This window comes from Mchenga conophoros, linkage group LG4 (genome assembly GCF_057382185.1).
Source record: "Mchenga conophoros isolate Kocher_MC1m ecotype Shallow Benthic linkage group LG4, M_conophoros_male_GT1.1, whole genome shotgun sequence".
In the NCBI taxonomy this organism is placed as follows: Eukaryota; Metazoa; Chordata; class Actinopteri; order Cichliformes; family Cichlidae; genus Mchenga; species Mchenga conophoros.
The window spans coordinates 9010063-9024027 of record NC_140529.1 but is presented as its reverse complement, the minus strand read 5'-3'; the positions used below and the strand labels follow the sequence as shown (position 1 = coordinate 9024027).

Sequence of the window (13965 nt, the reverse complement as noted above, 5' to 3'; positions counted from 1 at the left end):
AATTAACCCGCATCTTGCAAATATACACACCCCTGCATAGGTCACTAAGAAAACACAGCAGACTGGACTGATGTTAAACAGCAGCATATTACAACTACCTCATTTACATCACAGGTCCGATTCCTCGGGTCCCATTTTGCTCATGTGTGGACTATGATGACAAGGATGAAAACTTACTTATTCTGCAATTGTAGCTGCATCACAGTCTTCAGCAGGGGTTGGCTTTTCTGTCACACAGAATTTAATACTTTCCAAAACTTCAGGCAACTTTTAGACTCTGTAAAGTTGAGCGTGATCTCTCAACAGCTGCTGTTGAGCAAAGCAGAAATTCTACTTCCAAGTCAAATATTTACATCTATGTCCTCTCTGTGAGAAGAGCAGCACTGATGGTGATAATAATAAAACATTTTATTTGTATAGCACTTTTCTAAATACTCAAAGACACTTTACAAGGATAGAGAAAGCAACAATGAAAACATATGAATAAAAATAGAAACAACTTTAAAAAGAGAAAATACAATGTCAGTAGAACTGTGGGTATTTCAATGAACACCATGTTAGCGAGAGATAATCTAACAGAACTACATACTGGAGCCAGTCTTTCACTGTCAGATTGGACTAAATTCTTATCAACTTGGCCAGAAGTGATTGGCTGCTTACTGAAATCTAGGCTTTAACTAAACCCTGGGAGTAGTGAGTCAGGTGGTGTCTTGTGTGTGTTTGATTTTTCCCTACAGGAGCTGGAGGTGTGTGGGAGCCAGGCCCGGTGCGACCGCTAAGTCACTGGTGATGGCGTGAGCGAGTGGTGGTGGGAGGGGGTGGCAATGTCACATCTTTACAGCAGACACAGCTCTCGGTAGAGGGGTGGAAGTGAGACCGTGATAATTATACAGCACTTCTTCAAATGCTTCAAAGTGAAAGGAACAAACCTGGTAACAGTCAGTTTGGAACAAAAGGGATGGAGGCTCGCTGTTATCTTCTAGATTTGATTCCCAGCCAACATATTATTAAAACTACAATAACCACAAACCACCAGTTTAGAAAAACGTGAGCTTTCAGTTGTGTGTTAAAAGAACAGCGCCCCGACTGTCCTTGTTCAGTGGCTTCAGTCTCCACAGCACACCTGAGCTGAGCGGGCAGGAACAGGGAGACATGGGTTTTTTGCAGAAATGTTTCTTTTGTGGTCCTTGCTGAGAGAACGGAATTCATTACACCTCCTAATGCACAATATACACAATGTTCGTTCTGGAGCTCGTCCGAGGGGCGGGTGAAAAAAAAAAATACAAAGAAACTGTTCATGTTCCCTCCGTCCTTACTTTTTCCAGAAACCTCATTGGACGAAAAAATAAAATAAAATGATGTTATGTTTAAAAAACTTTAACAATTATTTTTACAACTTGGCGCCAGGAATCCATTATCATTCATGGGTTTGGAACACACTCTTAATAAAAATAGGCTTCATTTAACATACGGAAAAGGTGGTGGGAGACACTACTCATAATGGGAAGGATAAATATTTCATAACTAGGGTGATAGAGGAGGACGAGGGAGATAAATTCTTAGTGAGGACAGATTAGGAGACAGACATTTTAACTTATATCCAGTACATGGCATAGATCATACATGAGGGTCAAGGCAACACATCGTTTTAAACCTAACTACTCAGTAATCAATCTCAACTAGTTCTCAACGGTGCCCTCCCCCAATCCCAAACAACGTTCCAGAGGAGGACTGAAGGAAAAGGCAGGCGTCCGGCAGTCGTCCGTCCTTGACGCTGGATCTGAGAGGGTCGGGGTGGAGAAGGAGGGTGTGTGGTCATAGATGTGACGCGAACAGGGAGGTGTTGGTTCCCCAGGTGTCTCATTGGTTGTAGAGGGAGCGCTGTTCCCAGGGCATGGCCTGGATGGTGCGTGGCACGGGGGAGGGCTTGAGTGTGGGCGCTCCGTTCGGATGAAGGGAGTGGCCGATGGGGTTGATGGTGGTGAGGGGTCGCTGGGGGGGCAGAGAAAAAGTGTCCTGGTGCTTCGGCTGGAGAGGGAGGTGGAGAGACAAAGAATTGTGTCACTGGTGCAGAAAAAGAGTCGGTGGATGAAATAAAACGACAGTCATGAATAATGCAGTGGATGTACGAGGAGAAGGCAAAAGGAAAGAAGTCACAGCGATGCATGAACGGTGGAAAAAGCCACTGCAAGGGCACAAAACACAAAAAGCAATGGCGGTGCAAAAGCTGCAACACAACACCTGACTGCTGTGATATATATCCTCCCTTCTTACTCAAGTGGAATTAAACCATCAGGGCACAGTAACTCGTATCGAGAGTTAACTCCATTTTTGACTTGCTGTGGGAATGTGCACGAGTGGACGCGCTACACAGAAGGAAACGGGCAATGTTTCCTGATTTAATGACGAGAGCTTCGTTTTTGGTCGACAGTGTTTCTTGTTTTCGTTAGTTTCCACACTGACTTTGTTTATTTTAGTTTACCATTGAAAAATCTTTGGTTATTTCACTGCTTTACTTCATGAACACTCTTACAGGTGGTTCTAGAACAAGAGCCCGTGTTAAATAAACTTCACAGTCAGTCCTGTTGATGTTATTGTTTTTATAAACAGCATGTTGAAACACTCGACCACTCTATAAAAGACTAAGCCTGGACAGTCTAATACAGGGGTCAGCAACCTTTAACACCCAAAGAGCCACTTGGACCCTGTTTCCACGCAAAAGAAAACACGGGGAGCCGCAAATACTTTTTGACATCTAAATTAAAGATAACACTGTATATATTGTTTTTTACTTTCATGCTTTGTGTGAACAACTAAGGTGTGTTGCTTAAATCCATGAAGTGCTACAGAGAAAATTACATTTTATTTATGTAATTAACACATTTTGAACTCTTAAAGAAATATAACAAAAGGAAAGATGCTGAACTAAAATGATCCTTGTAGCAAACAAAAACTGTTGTGAGCCGCCACCCTTATATCGCCTTTGGGCTTTTGGAGCCTTGGCCTGGCTTTTAAAAAAATAATTGGAAAAAAAGCACTATGCTGCTAAAAAAATAGATATTTGCAAAATTCTGCCTAAATATGTATTTTACCTGGTTAATGTGTGTGGCGGGGCGTGGTCTGCAGCGCCGCTGCAGGGGAGGAGGACGCACCTGAGCGGCACCTGCAATCACTGCCGTGATATGTTTACAACGGGACTTCTGTTCCTGAACCTCTGCGCACAGCGTCTGCAAATCAGGGCTGTACGAAGTCACTTTCATCTTTACGCAGGACTGTAAGCTGTCGTCTGTGAGGCGTGAGCGGTGTTTGTTTTTAACATAGTTCACGGTGGAGAACAGCTGCTGATATAATGTGGATCCGAAGATCCATAACTGGCCTACCCGGGGTTGAAAGTCTCGATAAATGCACGGCGTTTCGGCGGGTATACCGGCTTCCGCGAGTGTGACGCTTATTTTGAGCGATGAAAAAATAATAGAATATAATTTTATTTTCATATTTCAAAATCACAATAATCTTCCAATTTAGAAGTACAAGTTAAAAAAGAACTAACATAAATAAAATACACTTCAGCTAAATACTTTTCCCAAACCACGTGGAGCCGCACTATAAGCACTAAAGAGCCGCAGGTTGCCGACCCCTGGTCTAATAAAATAATGGCACCAAAGTGGAAGAAGAAGGCTGTGGGTTCAAATCCTACAGTCTTCAGCAGGTTTTCTCATTTCTTTAGATAATATGACAAATTATAGCAGCATAAATATATTTTAAATACTCCAATCTTATTTGTATGCCTTGTTTAGAAGAACTAGGCATTTATTCTTTTAATCATAAACTACTCCAAAGAAGGAAAACCTTTACATTTGAAAGGTTTTCTACACAAAGACTTAACAAAACTGTTTTTACACTGATTTTTCTGCCTTTCATTCACAGGTCCTGACCGTCTGACCCGGAACATGTTCCTCCAGGGTTTTTAGAAGTGTTTGCAACAGATCTATGTTGCAGATGTCCAACTTTTTTAAACTTAGTTTTGGACTGCTGTATGAACATGGATGTCATAAATATGTTTCAGTATGTGATGGTGTAAAGCCTAAAATACAACATGGAAACGTGCAACACAAGCTCACAGGGTGACTGGTGTGAAAGAGCAGAAGGCACAGCCCCAGGTTACTAATGTTAGAGAGCCTCATACCGCCAGTGAAGGTCCACAGGTCACAGCCCACGACAAAGGATCACCTTAGCAGCCACATTTTAGCCTGTTTTCTTTGCTGGCTGACTAATTGAAAAATGAAATTTCTACCATAATTGGAGGCCGTTAGTAATAAACATCCTTCTTACGGAATGTCAGTATTTGATTCAATACAATGATTAAGGTTTAAATTAAAGCCAGGAGTGCTGCTCAGATGGGCTTATCAGCTGACAGGACATGGAAGAAGATCAGCACTAAACTGGCTTTATTGTTTACAACCAAGCAATGACTGAAGCCCTTTACTCCTGTATTGTTACAGCATTACTGTAAAGACCAAGTTAACACTAACATGTAGTATAATAATACACTAGAGTCAGTGAATCACTGCCTGTGTACGTGAGGTTACAGACTGTGAAACTACCTGGATTCTTTTAATAATTTTCCTTAAATTAGAAAGCTTAGAGTTTTACATCCTAACCTAAGTTACAAGTGACCACGTTGAGCAGAGGGTCAGCTAAAGGTCAGCTCTGAATCACACCCTGTACAGCTATGAAGGGGGAAGCTATTCACAGACACCCAAATCATTTTTGTACCATGCTGTAAAACTTGTTCATTTCATTTCTGAAGTTGAGCGTTCTGACACGGGACTCAACCATCGTTGGCACGATGAGAACTTCTTCCTGTTACCCAGTAATAAACTCTAAAAGCCTACAGTTGTTCTCTTCGGACAGCGCTTTAAGATCCAGCGTGGGTCACGGATTCGCCGCTACAGAACTTTCCCAGTGCGAGCACTTCACAGAGAGTGGACACTGAAGGAGAGCATCTTGAAGTCTGGCTCAGTGGTAGCTTTGCGCAGTTCTGCTTACACAGCTGAAAATGACACGTACAGTTAACCGACACTAATTTGGCGTTGTGCAGACAGACGGTCCGCTTCACTTTGCAAAGAGGAAGCCACGAACTTGCCACCTTTATCATAACAGAAACTCATTTCTGTCTCTTATAGATGAAACTGTTTCCCAATAGCAACAGAAAATGTTTCTCTGCGACTTTGTCAAGAGTGAGAAAGACCTGTGAGGAGAAGCTCCTGGTAGAGAGAGTATTATAGCACTAGTCTCTCTCTCCTGGTGTTATTAGGTAAGATAGAGGAAAGGCAGCTAGCCAGCAGAAAGCAAACAGCGAGTGTGTGGCGGTGCTCTCTCATACCATGGGGTTGGCGCTCAGCCTAGTGTATCCTGAGCTCATCTCCTTTACCTCAGGCACCAGGGGCTGAAGAAGGGAGTAGGAGGAGGACGGGGTAGCACTGGACGAGGAGACGTGTTTATTGGAGGACGAGCTCCTCATGTTCTGCTGGCTGGCCTGAGAGGACACTGAGCTGGGGCGGCCCTGCTGAGACACAAAGAAAGCTCGACGTAAACGCCGACAACAACAGAGCTACGAAGAAACAATCGCTCACCAGAGCTCCTCCTGACATTACCTGGTGGGGGTCAGGAACAGACTGACTAGCCACGCCCCCACCCTGCCCTCCTTGGGACATTGGTGAGACGCAGTGAGAGGGGAGAGGTTCCGGCTGGCCATGTCCACCATGCGGTTGCATCATAGAGTTAGCATTATTCTGCTGCTGTTGCTGTTGTTGCTGCTGGCGACGAGGTGTAGCTGAGAAGTTGGAGCGACGACCGCTGGACTGGATGGAAGCAAGGGTAGGAGGGAAAGACACAGGAAAGGGTGATTGTACCTGTCGTTAGACACGCTGTTAAACAGAAGAGGTGACAGATGAATGTGATGTTACTGTCGAGGTTGGTCTCAAACCTCTTGTGCTGTTCAGACCTGATTCTTCCACATCTATCTCACACCTTTCACTGCCCTGTCTAAACCTATTAATATGATGAAGATGAAGTGGTAAAGTTACACACACACCCACGCACGCACAAACATATACACGCGCGCACACACACGCACACATTCAAACAGAAATTCAGTATTTCTATTAAGGTTGCCGCTCCTAAAACGGGACAGTCGACTCCAATCTCGTCTCTGTCATTTAATCACGGAAGACACCGTCGTCTCATCGTGCCGTCCTCCAACCCCGACAGCGTCAGGATTTCTGCTGACATTAGTTTAAACCTAACATGCTCTCTGACGGTTTCCCTGAGCAGCACATAAATCCCTCTCACCCATACCTTTGCCTCCTCACACCTCTAACAAAACGAGCTATTTTATGGGAATTTGTGGTTGGTTGATTTTTTTGTCTGTTTTACAACCTTCTCATCTTTGTGGATATCTCTCATATTTACTTTTGTCTACTGTTATACAGAGCAGTGACATGGAAGTGAAAACAAATGCGAACGTATGAGACTCGGGCAGTATTAAAGTATGTTTGAGTATTTAGAAATACAAACACTAATGTGTTTTTAATAATGAGATATTAAAATGTAGCATTGGGATTCTGTATTGTGCTGCCATGGCAACAGTAAGTACAAACAAAGTAACTGTTGCACTGAATTTAGCCCAGCTGATAAAGGTGAGCCAGTCAGGAACAAAGCTGCGTGACTTCAGCCCGCTGACGTCTGCTGCTCCAGCAGCTGTCTTCAGCTTTAACAGCCAGATGTTTCCTGAGCTGCTGATTTTCTAATCAGTAACAGAAATTTAAATCGACATGACTGAGCTTGTCTGAAAGCTTAATGTAGCCTGTGCTAAATTACAGTTTGGGCTACATACTAAATATTCAAAATGCGGCCTTCCACAGCAGGAAAACCACACGTATAATCAATACATTACAAGCTGCAAAGCACTAGAGATCAATGCACTGATAGGGCGTTTTCACAAACTCTCAGATTTAGTCCATTTAAACCAAAGTCTGGACAGTGTTTGACTTTGATGCTATTTATTTGTGCAAAAAGACAGTTATAATTCCAGGCGTGGACCTTTGGAGTAGCTGGTCTCAGCCCTGTTCCATCAAACTCTAGAACAGTTACCTTGATGGTTAAAACATGATCCGACCTCAACCCAACTACTAGTTATGGTAGTTGGATGCAACAGGTGTCCAGTACACTTTTGCCCATTAAGTAAATTAGGAGCTATCCACTAGTCCACAATTCAACACCAACTTCCTGTTTTTACTTGTGTCTGCACAGACCTCAGACATATCTGGCAGGCTGAACATCCTGATGTGGTTTGTAGTGACACATTTTGGCTCGCCTGCTGTTTTCTGTGTATGAAAAGAAACCAAACCGTGGGAAAACGCTACAAGTACACAAACATATCAACTGATTCAGACCAAAGTAAATAAACCACAGGTCTGAGAACAGCAAAATTAGAAGTTGTTTAAAATAATAATTTAGCTCATGGCCTCTTTTGGTATCAATATATTTTTTTTTGTTTCCTTAATTTGCTTCTTTCTTTTCTGCAGTTTCCAGGACTGATACCGGCTGATGCTTGTTAAAATCTGCTGATACGTCACTGCATCCCTACAAGCAATGCACACTTCAAGCAGAGATGCTGCTCAATATTCACCATTCATCAAACAGCTGTGCAAAGCTGGGGTAGACTTGTGGATGTGTTAGCTCTCCCTGGCAGGGTTTGCACTGGATCTCATTTTTGCTGGTTTGTTTTGTTTTTTTAAAGAAGATGACTGCAGTAGTCTTTACTGTTCCACACTTGTGCTGTTTTTTCAGTTACCTCTGATCTCACAGCTCCACAAAAAAGTCAAAAGGTTTGCTAAGTAAACTGACGTCAACTCTACTTAAATATGGTCAAAGAAGTATTGTTACACACCTGCACGCCAAAATAAGTGGAAAAAAAGTAGAACCCATAAGGCTGTGCCTGCTGGTCACCGTCTCTACTTTTGATTGGATTGAGACGTGTCCCATGACTAAGGTTTAGTTTGAGAGTTCGAACATTGATGCTAGTACTAGCTGAAGTTATCCACTTTGGCCACCTTGCACTCCATCTCAAATATCAGCAGTCAAGTGTTAGGAAAAAAAAGACTCAAATATTTCTGTTAAGAGATTTTAGATGTTATAGTCAACAGCAAGCTCCAAATATGGAATCCAAAAGTGTAGAGTATACATTCTGTGAAGACAGCGCCAGGAAAAAAGATCCGATCTAAAAAGAACATTGTGATGGTTTTTTACTAAAGAGCCGCGCGTACATCAGAAGCAGGCTGCATCAGGAATTTGATCTAAAATCTAAAATGCCCGTATGCGCTGGTTCTCCCTGAAACTGCCGATTCTGCCTCACACGCCACATTCACACACATGCTCACTCACGCTCACACCAACCTGGTTTTTGGCCGCGGCGCTGCAGCGGTGCTGGGCCAGGTCCAGCATGGTTCGGTAGCTCTTAAAGCAGGACGGGCAGTTGAATCGGTTCTTATGAACCAGCCCCATGCACACACAGACACACACAGACACACACATATAAGTTTGTATTACTGTACTTGTTAGGAAAATCAGCTGAAATGTATTCATTCTCTGTCATCTGAGCCCTGAGCCTTTCCCTAATCTCAGCCTAACCCTAGTCTAACCCTAGTGCCGCGGCACACTTCCACTACAGGAAGACTGGATAAACATTCTCCCAAGCAGGTCAGTGGAGAGAGGAAGGAAAACACAGTACAAACTACACTGTATTACATGCACACACACTTCAGTGTAGAAAAAGTCCTAGCCATACACATCAACATCCATACATGCCAGTGTTCCCACTAATATACATATACATACATATATTATTATATATATATTATTGACCCCCACATCTGTTCCAGCAAAATCAAGGAAACGTCTTTACAAGAAAAAACATAACACATTTTCTGAAAAATTAAAGTCTTCATTACTCTTCACTTCAAATATTCACCCAATGCAAAACTGGTGTGACACAACAGATAAAGCGTCAGTAGCTTTAAATGAGTGCATCGCTAATGTTAAAGGTTAACCGCTGTAACATGAGTGAAGAACAACATAACATACGTTTTGTTTGATTAGACAATAAGTGTGTTTTTGTCTGTTCAGGAGCATCTCTATCGAGCTCTAGAGCTACTTGAACGTAAGGGGAGTAAGGGGTAAAAAAAATGATATAAATAATCTTTCATATTGTTCTTTATGTTTTATTAAAAAAGATGCTAGCTCTGTTAGCAAAGTGTAAGCTACAGCATACCAAAGCTTCAAGTCAGGATCTCCCTGCTGCTGCTTCATCATTTGAGTCTTTTAATCGATGACGTGAGGCACGACACTAAGTTGCAAGATTACTCTTTAAGAGGTTAGCTAATGAGTGCGATGTTATTCCACAAACTAGTTACTGGGAACAGTTGGTTTACTAATGTGTATTTTATGTGCATAGTAAAGCTGGGAGTTTGTAACAGAGGACCCAGCAGATACAATAAGGTTGGCTTACATGGAGCTCACATTACATCAGTGCATTGAGCTAGCAGGGTCTGGCTTTTTCACTCTTATGCAGGTAAACTTACTTTATGACCAACTAAAAGCTAAGCTGTAATAACTGTTAGTTTCTCTGATGATGGTATAGCATTTTATCATGAATGTGATCACACAGAACAGCTTTGTATTGATGTGCAGTGTCCCTTATAGCAGTGGTCCCCAACCCCTGGGCCATGGACCGGTACCGGTCCATAATTCGTTTGGTACCATGAGTTGAGGATCGAGTGGGAAATGTATGGTTTTCAGGGTGTTTTACCGTTTTTAATCGTTATTTTGTTATAGTTTTTATCGTTAACTCGGTTCCCTGGGTCTTTTCCCGTGTGTTATGAACAAATCTTCTTCTTTTTTGGTACTGGTTTTATTTTGTTGTATTCATCCACGACACCTTAAAGGCCGGTTCGTGAAAATATTGTCAGACATAAACGGGTCTGTGGTCCAAAAAAGGTTGGGGACCGCTGCCTTATAGTTAAGAGGACAAATGGACCCAAAATGCACAACTCCCACAACACATCAACACAAGGGTCAAAGGGTCAATTTGTAACCAGTCTGTGTATTCATTAATTCATGCTAGGAAAAAAGAGAAAGCAGACTTCCCTTTAATGATATTCTATATTGCTCTACTTGTGTAATTACTTTACCACTGAAAATAATCCCTAACGAACTACATTTCCTCCTGTGAGTAAAGTTTAACAACTACGATACCCAGGTGTTTCAGGAAAACACTGAGCCTTTTTCTTTTAGATCACGCTGTAGAATAGACACACTCATCAGTGGGATGTGTTTTTGTAGCAAAACAAGTCACATTTAAACGCAGCTGCATTTTACATTTCTTTCAAATACAACACAAAAAACGGCTTCGAGAGAACTACAGTGTTAGTCACATCAGTTAAGCCCACGCTATCATCAGAAACACAGACCTACCTGGTTGGACACAGCAGCGCTGCAGCGATGCTGAGCCAGCTCTAACATGGTTCTGTAGCTCTTGCAGCAGGAGGGACAGTCAAAGCGGTTGGGCCCATCGTCGTGGATCCTCTGATGGTTACGGAGGTACCGGGCCAGGCGAAAGGCCTTCCCACACAGGTCGCACATGTAGCGCTTCTGACCGTGGATTCGCATGTGGTTGCGCAAGGACATGTAGTTGGTGTAGGGCTTACTGCAAAAGTCGCACCTGGGTTTTGGAGTTGAAAATGGCGTGAACATTAGTAACAAGGAAAGGAGTAGAATGTTTCATGCATTTACGCAAACAAGCCTCACGTCCCAACCTGAAGTCTCCGGTCTTGTGGGTGAGTTTGTGGTTCAGCAGGGAGCTGGCGTGTTTGTAGGCGCAGCTGCACAGGTCGCAGACGTACGGCCTCTCGTCTGATTCCATGTCGTCTGACACTGTTGTTGCTGGTGGCGGCGCCGGTGCTGGTGCTTGGGACTCCATAGAGAGCCTGGAGCTGGAGAGCGACGCTGAGGAAAGGCTGGAGCTGGAGAGCGATGCTGAGGAGAGGCTGGAGGTGGAGAGGGCTGCTGAGGATGAAGGAAGCTGATCGCACCAGCTGATCGTTGAACTTGGCTGTGACGGTAACGTTAAAGGAAATGTTAACACTAACTACATTCATACATTAAAGAAGAATGAGCAAAAATTCCTCAACAGCAACGCAAAAGACTCATCGATAAGTGCAAACGCTTGATTGCAGTCACTGCTACCAAGGCGCAACCACTGACTGTGAATTACTTTCTTATACAGGGCGAGGTTTTCTTCCCTTAAATGAATTCATCATGCAAAAAATTCAATCATAACACTTGTTCATAGCACTGGATAGTCTTGATATTTAATTCATCATTGACCTCCTCTCTCTTTCTGACCACTTGAAACACCTGACAAACCTGCACATGCAGCTGCCTGGTGTGATATGTGGATATCTGGGATGATAGACAGTTCTGAGACAAAGCTTTACACAAGAAAATTGCTAGAACACAATTCCAGCCAATCAGAGCCCAGATCTGACATAGCTTCAGTACCTAGTGGGAACATCTAAACACTTCAAATAAAGGGTACAGCCCTTCTTAAATATTTATTACTATGTATTAAACTTAAGCAACATTTAATTATATTTGCATTAAATGACAGCTAACGACTCTTATTATGTATTTAATACATATAATTTTACTCTTTCACGCATACGTATCTTCACATAAGTTCAATCAGTATGTTGAGAGTAAATTCTGAAAAACTACTGCAGTACCACATGTAGAACTACACTGTGGGCCTAGAAACACTAGAACCAAACACACACAGATTCTGTGGAGACACTAACAACTCAAAATCCTCAGGTCATTCATTAGACTGACACCAAGCATAGAGCAGAATGGAGTAATTAGATAAATCAACGCTTGTGATGCTTTGACAGTTCAAACACAGGCCTAATATCAGCCTCTAATGTGTATCCCCAAATAAGATGTCATCTATCAATGGGACTCTCTGTTTATCTGTTGTGCCACATCAAGTTTTCCTTGCCCCCTGCCACAAAGGGGGTAATTAAAGAAAAAAGAAAAAACCCGCACACATTACAGCAGCAAAATGATGATGTTAATGCTCAGTATCACTATGACCATTCTTACAGCTAGTGCATCCCAAAAAAATTCACTACGTTAGTTGTAAGAGTCTGAGATGAACACCAGAACTGTCTGCTTGTGTGACAACTTGTTTTTTCACCCCCAGAGTGACTAAAACATCAGGACAAACAGAAATGTAAACATTAAACTTCCATATTTGGCACTACATGTTTGAGATGCTACGTGACAACACACCAGCAAGCGTTTTATTGTTTTTACATATCAACTCCTAAGGAGCTTCTGTGGAAGAGTATACACTGTGAGACAAATATCATGCTGGTGTGTCCACTTTACACTGTTGGACACTAAGGGAGAGAGGGGAAGGAATACAGAGTGACACACCGCAGAACGACTTCCACAAGTCACAAATCACAACAGATGCCTTGGACCTAAAAGCTACGGGACGCTATGGGAGCTACAGTGAACTCAACGGTTCATACCCCGCAGGCCGTCCCACAGACTATTATGTTTCGATTCTAAAGATTAAAGTGTGGTTGTGGTCGCTGATAATCTGTCGGAGACTGAATGAAGTGCAGTCCTCCGCGGGGCGTCTTCCGCTCCCGTTTCCTGCGAGGTAGCCAGCCGTGTTTACTTTGCGCTGCTCGCTAATATTGTAGGCCTGATACATGTAAAACTGGTTCCACTGCCCAGAAATGCACGCTTGTTTTGGTCTTACACCAAAGACAGATTAACGTGTAGAAGTCTACACATTTAAACTGTTTTTCCAGTCTTGTCGTAATGTGCAAAGACTGCTGCTGGCTAAGCGTACTCTGCTTTGACTGAGACAGTGTTGTGAGAAGTTAGCTTAACCGCGGTGCTTAGCTGCTCCATCATTATTTTCCTAGCAGGTAGTCACTTGGTGTTTCTCTTTCCATGACAGCATGCGTGGACATAAACGTCCAATTTCGCCAAACAGTTTGTGGAGTTGTAACAGAAACGAAATTCAAAAGGAACGAGTTATTAGCTACTTAGCTCTGCAGCTATGAGTCAAACTAGGCCGGAAACCGCTCAGCATGACGTTAGCCGAATGCTAACGAAGCTGCTCTGTGACACAGCCTGCAGCTTCAGCTCACCCACAGACACTCAACCAAAACCCACGTGTAACAGAGAGGCTGCTCTAAATGCTTAGCTGTAAAATTGTCGCTCCACTAGTTATTTGGTGCAGCTATTTCTACCCATGGTCGCTAGCTAACAGTGATGGCAGCTGCTGGCTTTCTTACTCCGGAGTCGTTGGGGTCCTTTTTCCAGAACAATTGAGAGCAGTGGCCGAAAGACTCTGTCGATGTAACATAGTTCACCCCGTTTCTATCTTGGAAGTCTCCATGTGTGCTGCTGGTATTTGTCCGAGCGTACATCGTCGGTTTTCAGATTTTCGACTATGTTTTGTTTTTTTAAGCTGAAAAGAAACAGGGCCGCTTTGTCGGGATCTTCTTCCGAAAAGAAAAATATTGTTTCTGTGAAATGAGCGTTTTGGCGGCGGGTATATTGAAGCGTATGGAGCATTACTGCCGCCTCCTGGACCGGAGTATGACAGCGAAATGAACGCATAGACGCTAAATTTCAACCAAAGCTTCATATTTTCTTTGCAATGGTTTTAAGACTAAGCGAGCAGTTTATTTACACATCGGATGCTGACGAAAATCTTTACCATAATGCAGTGTGTGTAATTTTTTGAGAACGAAATGACCCAACAGCTGCCAAAACAATATCAACTTTTTGAGGACTTGTTTTATAATTACATGAGAAATA

The 13965-nt window shown here is 42.9% G+C and overlaps 1 protein-coding gene across 4 annotated transcripts; it reads right to left on the bottom strand.

Annotated features, from left to right (window-relative positions):
* Positions 1–384: 384 nt before the first annotated feature.
* LOC146575518 (uncharacterized) lies at positions 385–13688 on the bottom strand. Of its 4 annotated transcripts, none has more exons than XM_085270241.1 (7): positions 13437–13688; positions 10878–11173; positions 10537–10783; positions 8461–8550; positions 5658–5864; positions 5435–5569; positions 385–2028 (listed from the first exon to the last, which is right to left on the bottom strand). In XM_085270241.1, the coding sequence occupies exons 1-7, from the start codon at positions 13569–13571 to the stop codon at positions 1861–1863; spliced, it is 1278 nt and encodes a 425-aa protein (XP_085126367.1). In that variant the 5' UTR covers positions 13572–13688; the 3' UTR covers positions 385–1860. The 4 variants fall into 4 exon arrangements, with proteins under 4 accessions (XP_085126367.1, XP_085126365.1, XP_085126366.1 ...); XM_085270239.1 differs by having other exon boundaries at positions 5387–5569; positions 13437–13687; XM_085270240.1 differs by having other exon boundaries at positions 5387–5566; positions 13437–13687.
* Between the last annotated feature and the right edge of the window lie 277 nt (positions 13689–13965).

What these genes read in the sequence shown, in the direction of transcription:
- LOC146575518 (XM_085270239.1), bottom strand. Translation starts at nt 13,571, where the DNA reads ATGTACGCTCGGACAAATACCAGCAGCACACATGGAGACTTCCAAGAT. An exon ending in AGGACCCCAACGACTCCGGA is followed by an intron (nt 11,174 to 13,436) that starts GTAAGAAAGCCA and finishes TTACCGTCACAG; the next exon opens with CCAAGTTCAACGATCAGCTG. An exon ending in GCGCTGCTGTGTCCAACCAG is followed by an intron (nt 8,551 to 10,536) that starts GTAGGTCTGTGT and finishes CTGGTTCATAAG; the next exon opens with AACCGATTCAACTGCCCGTC.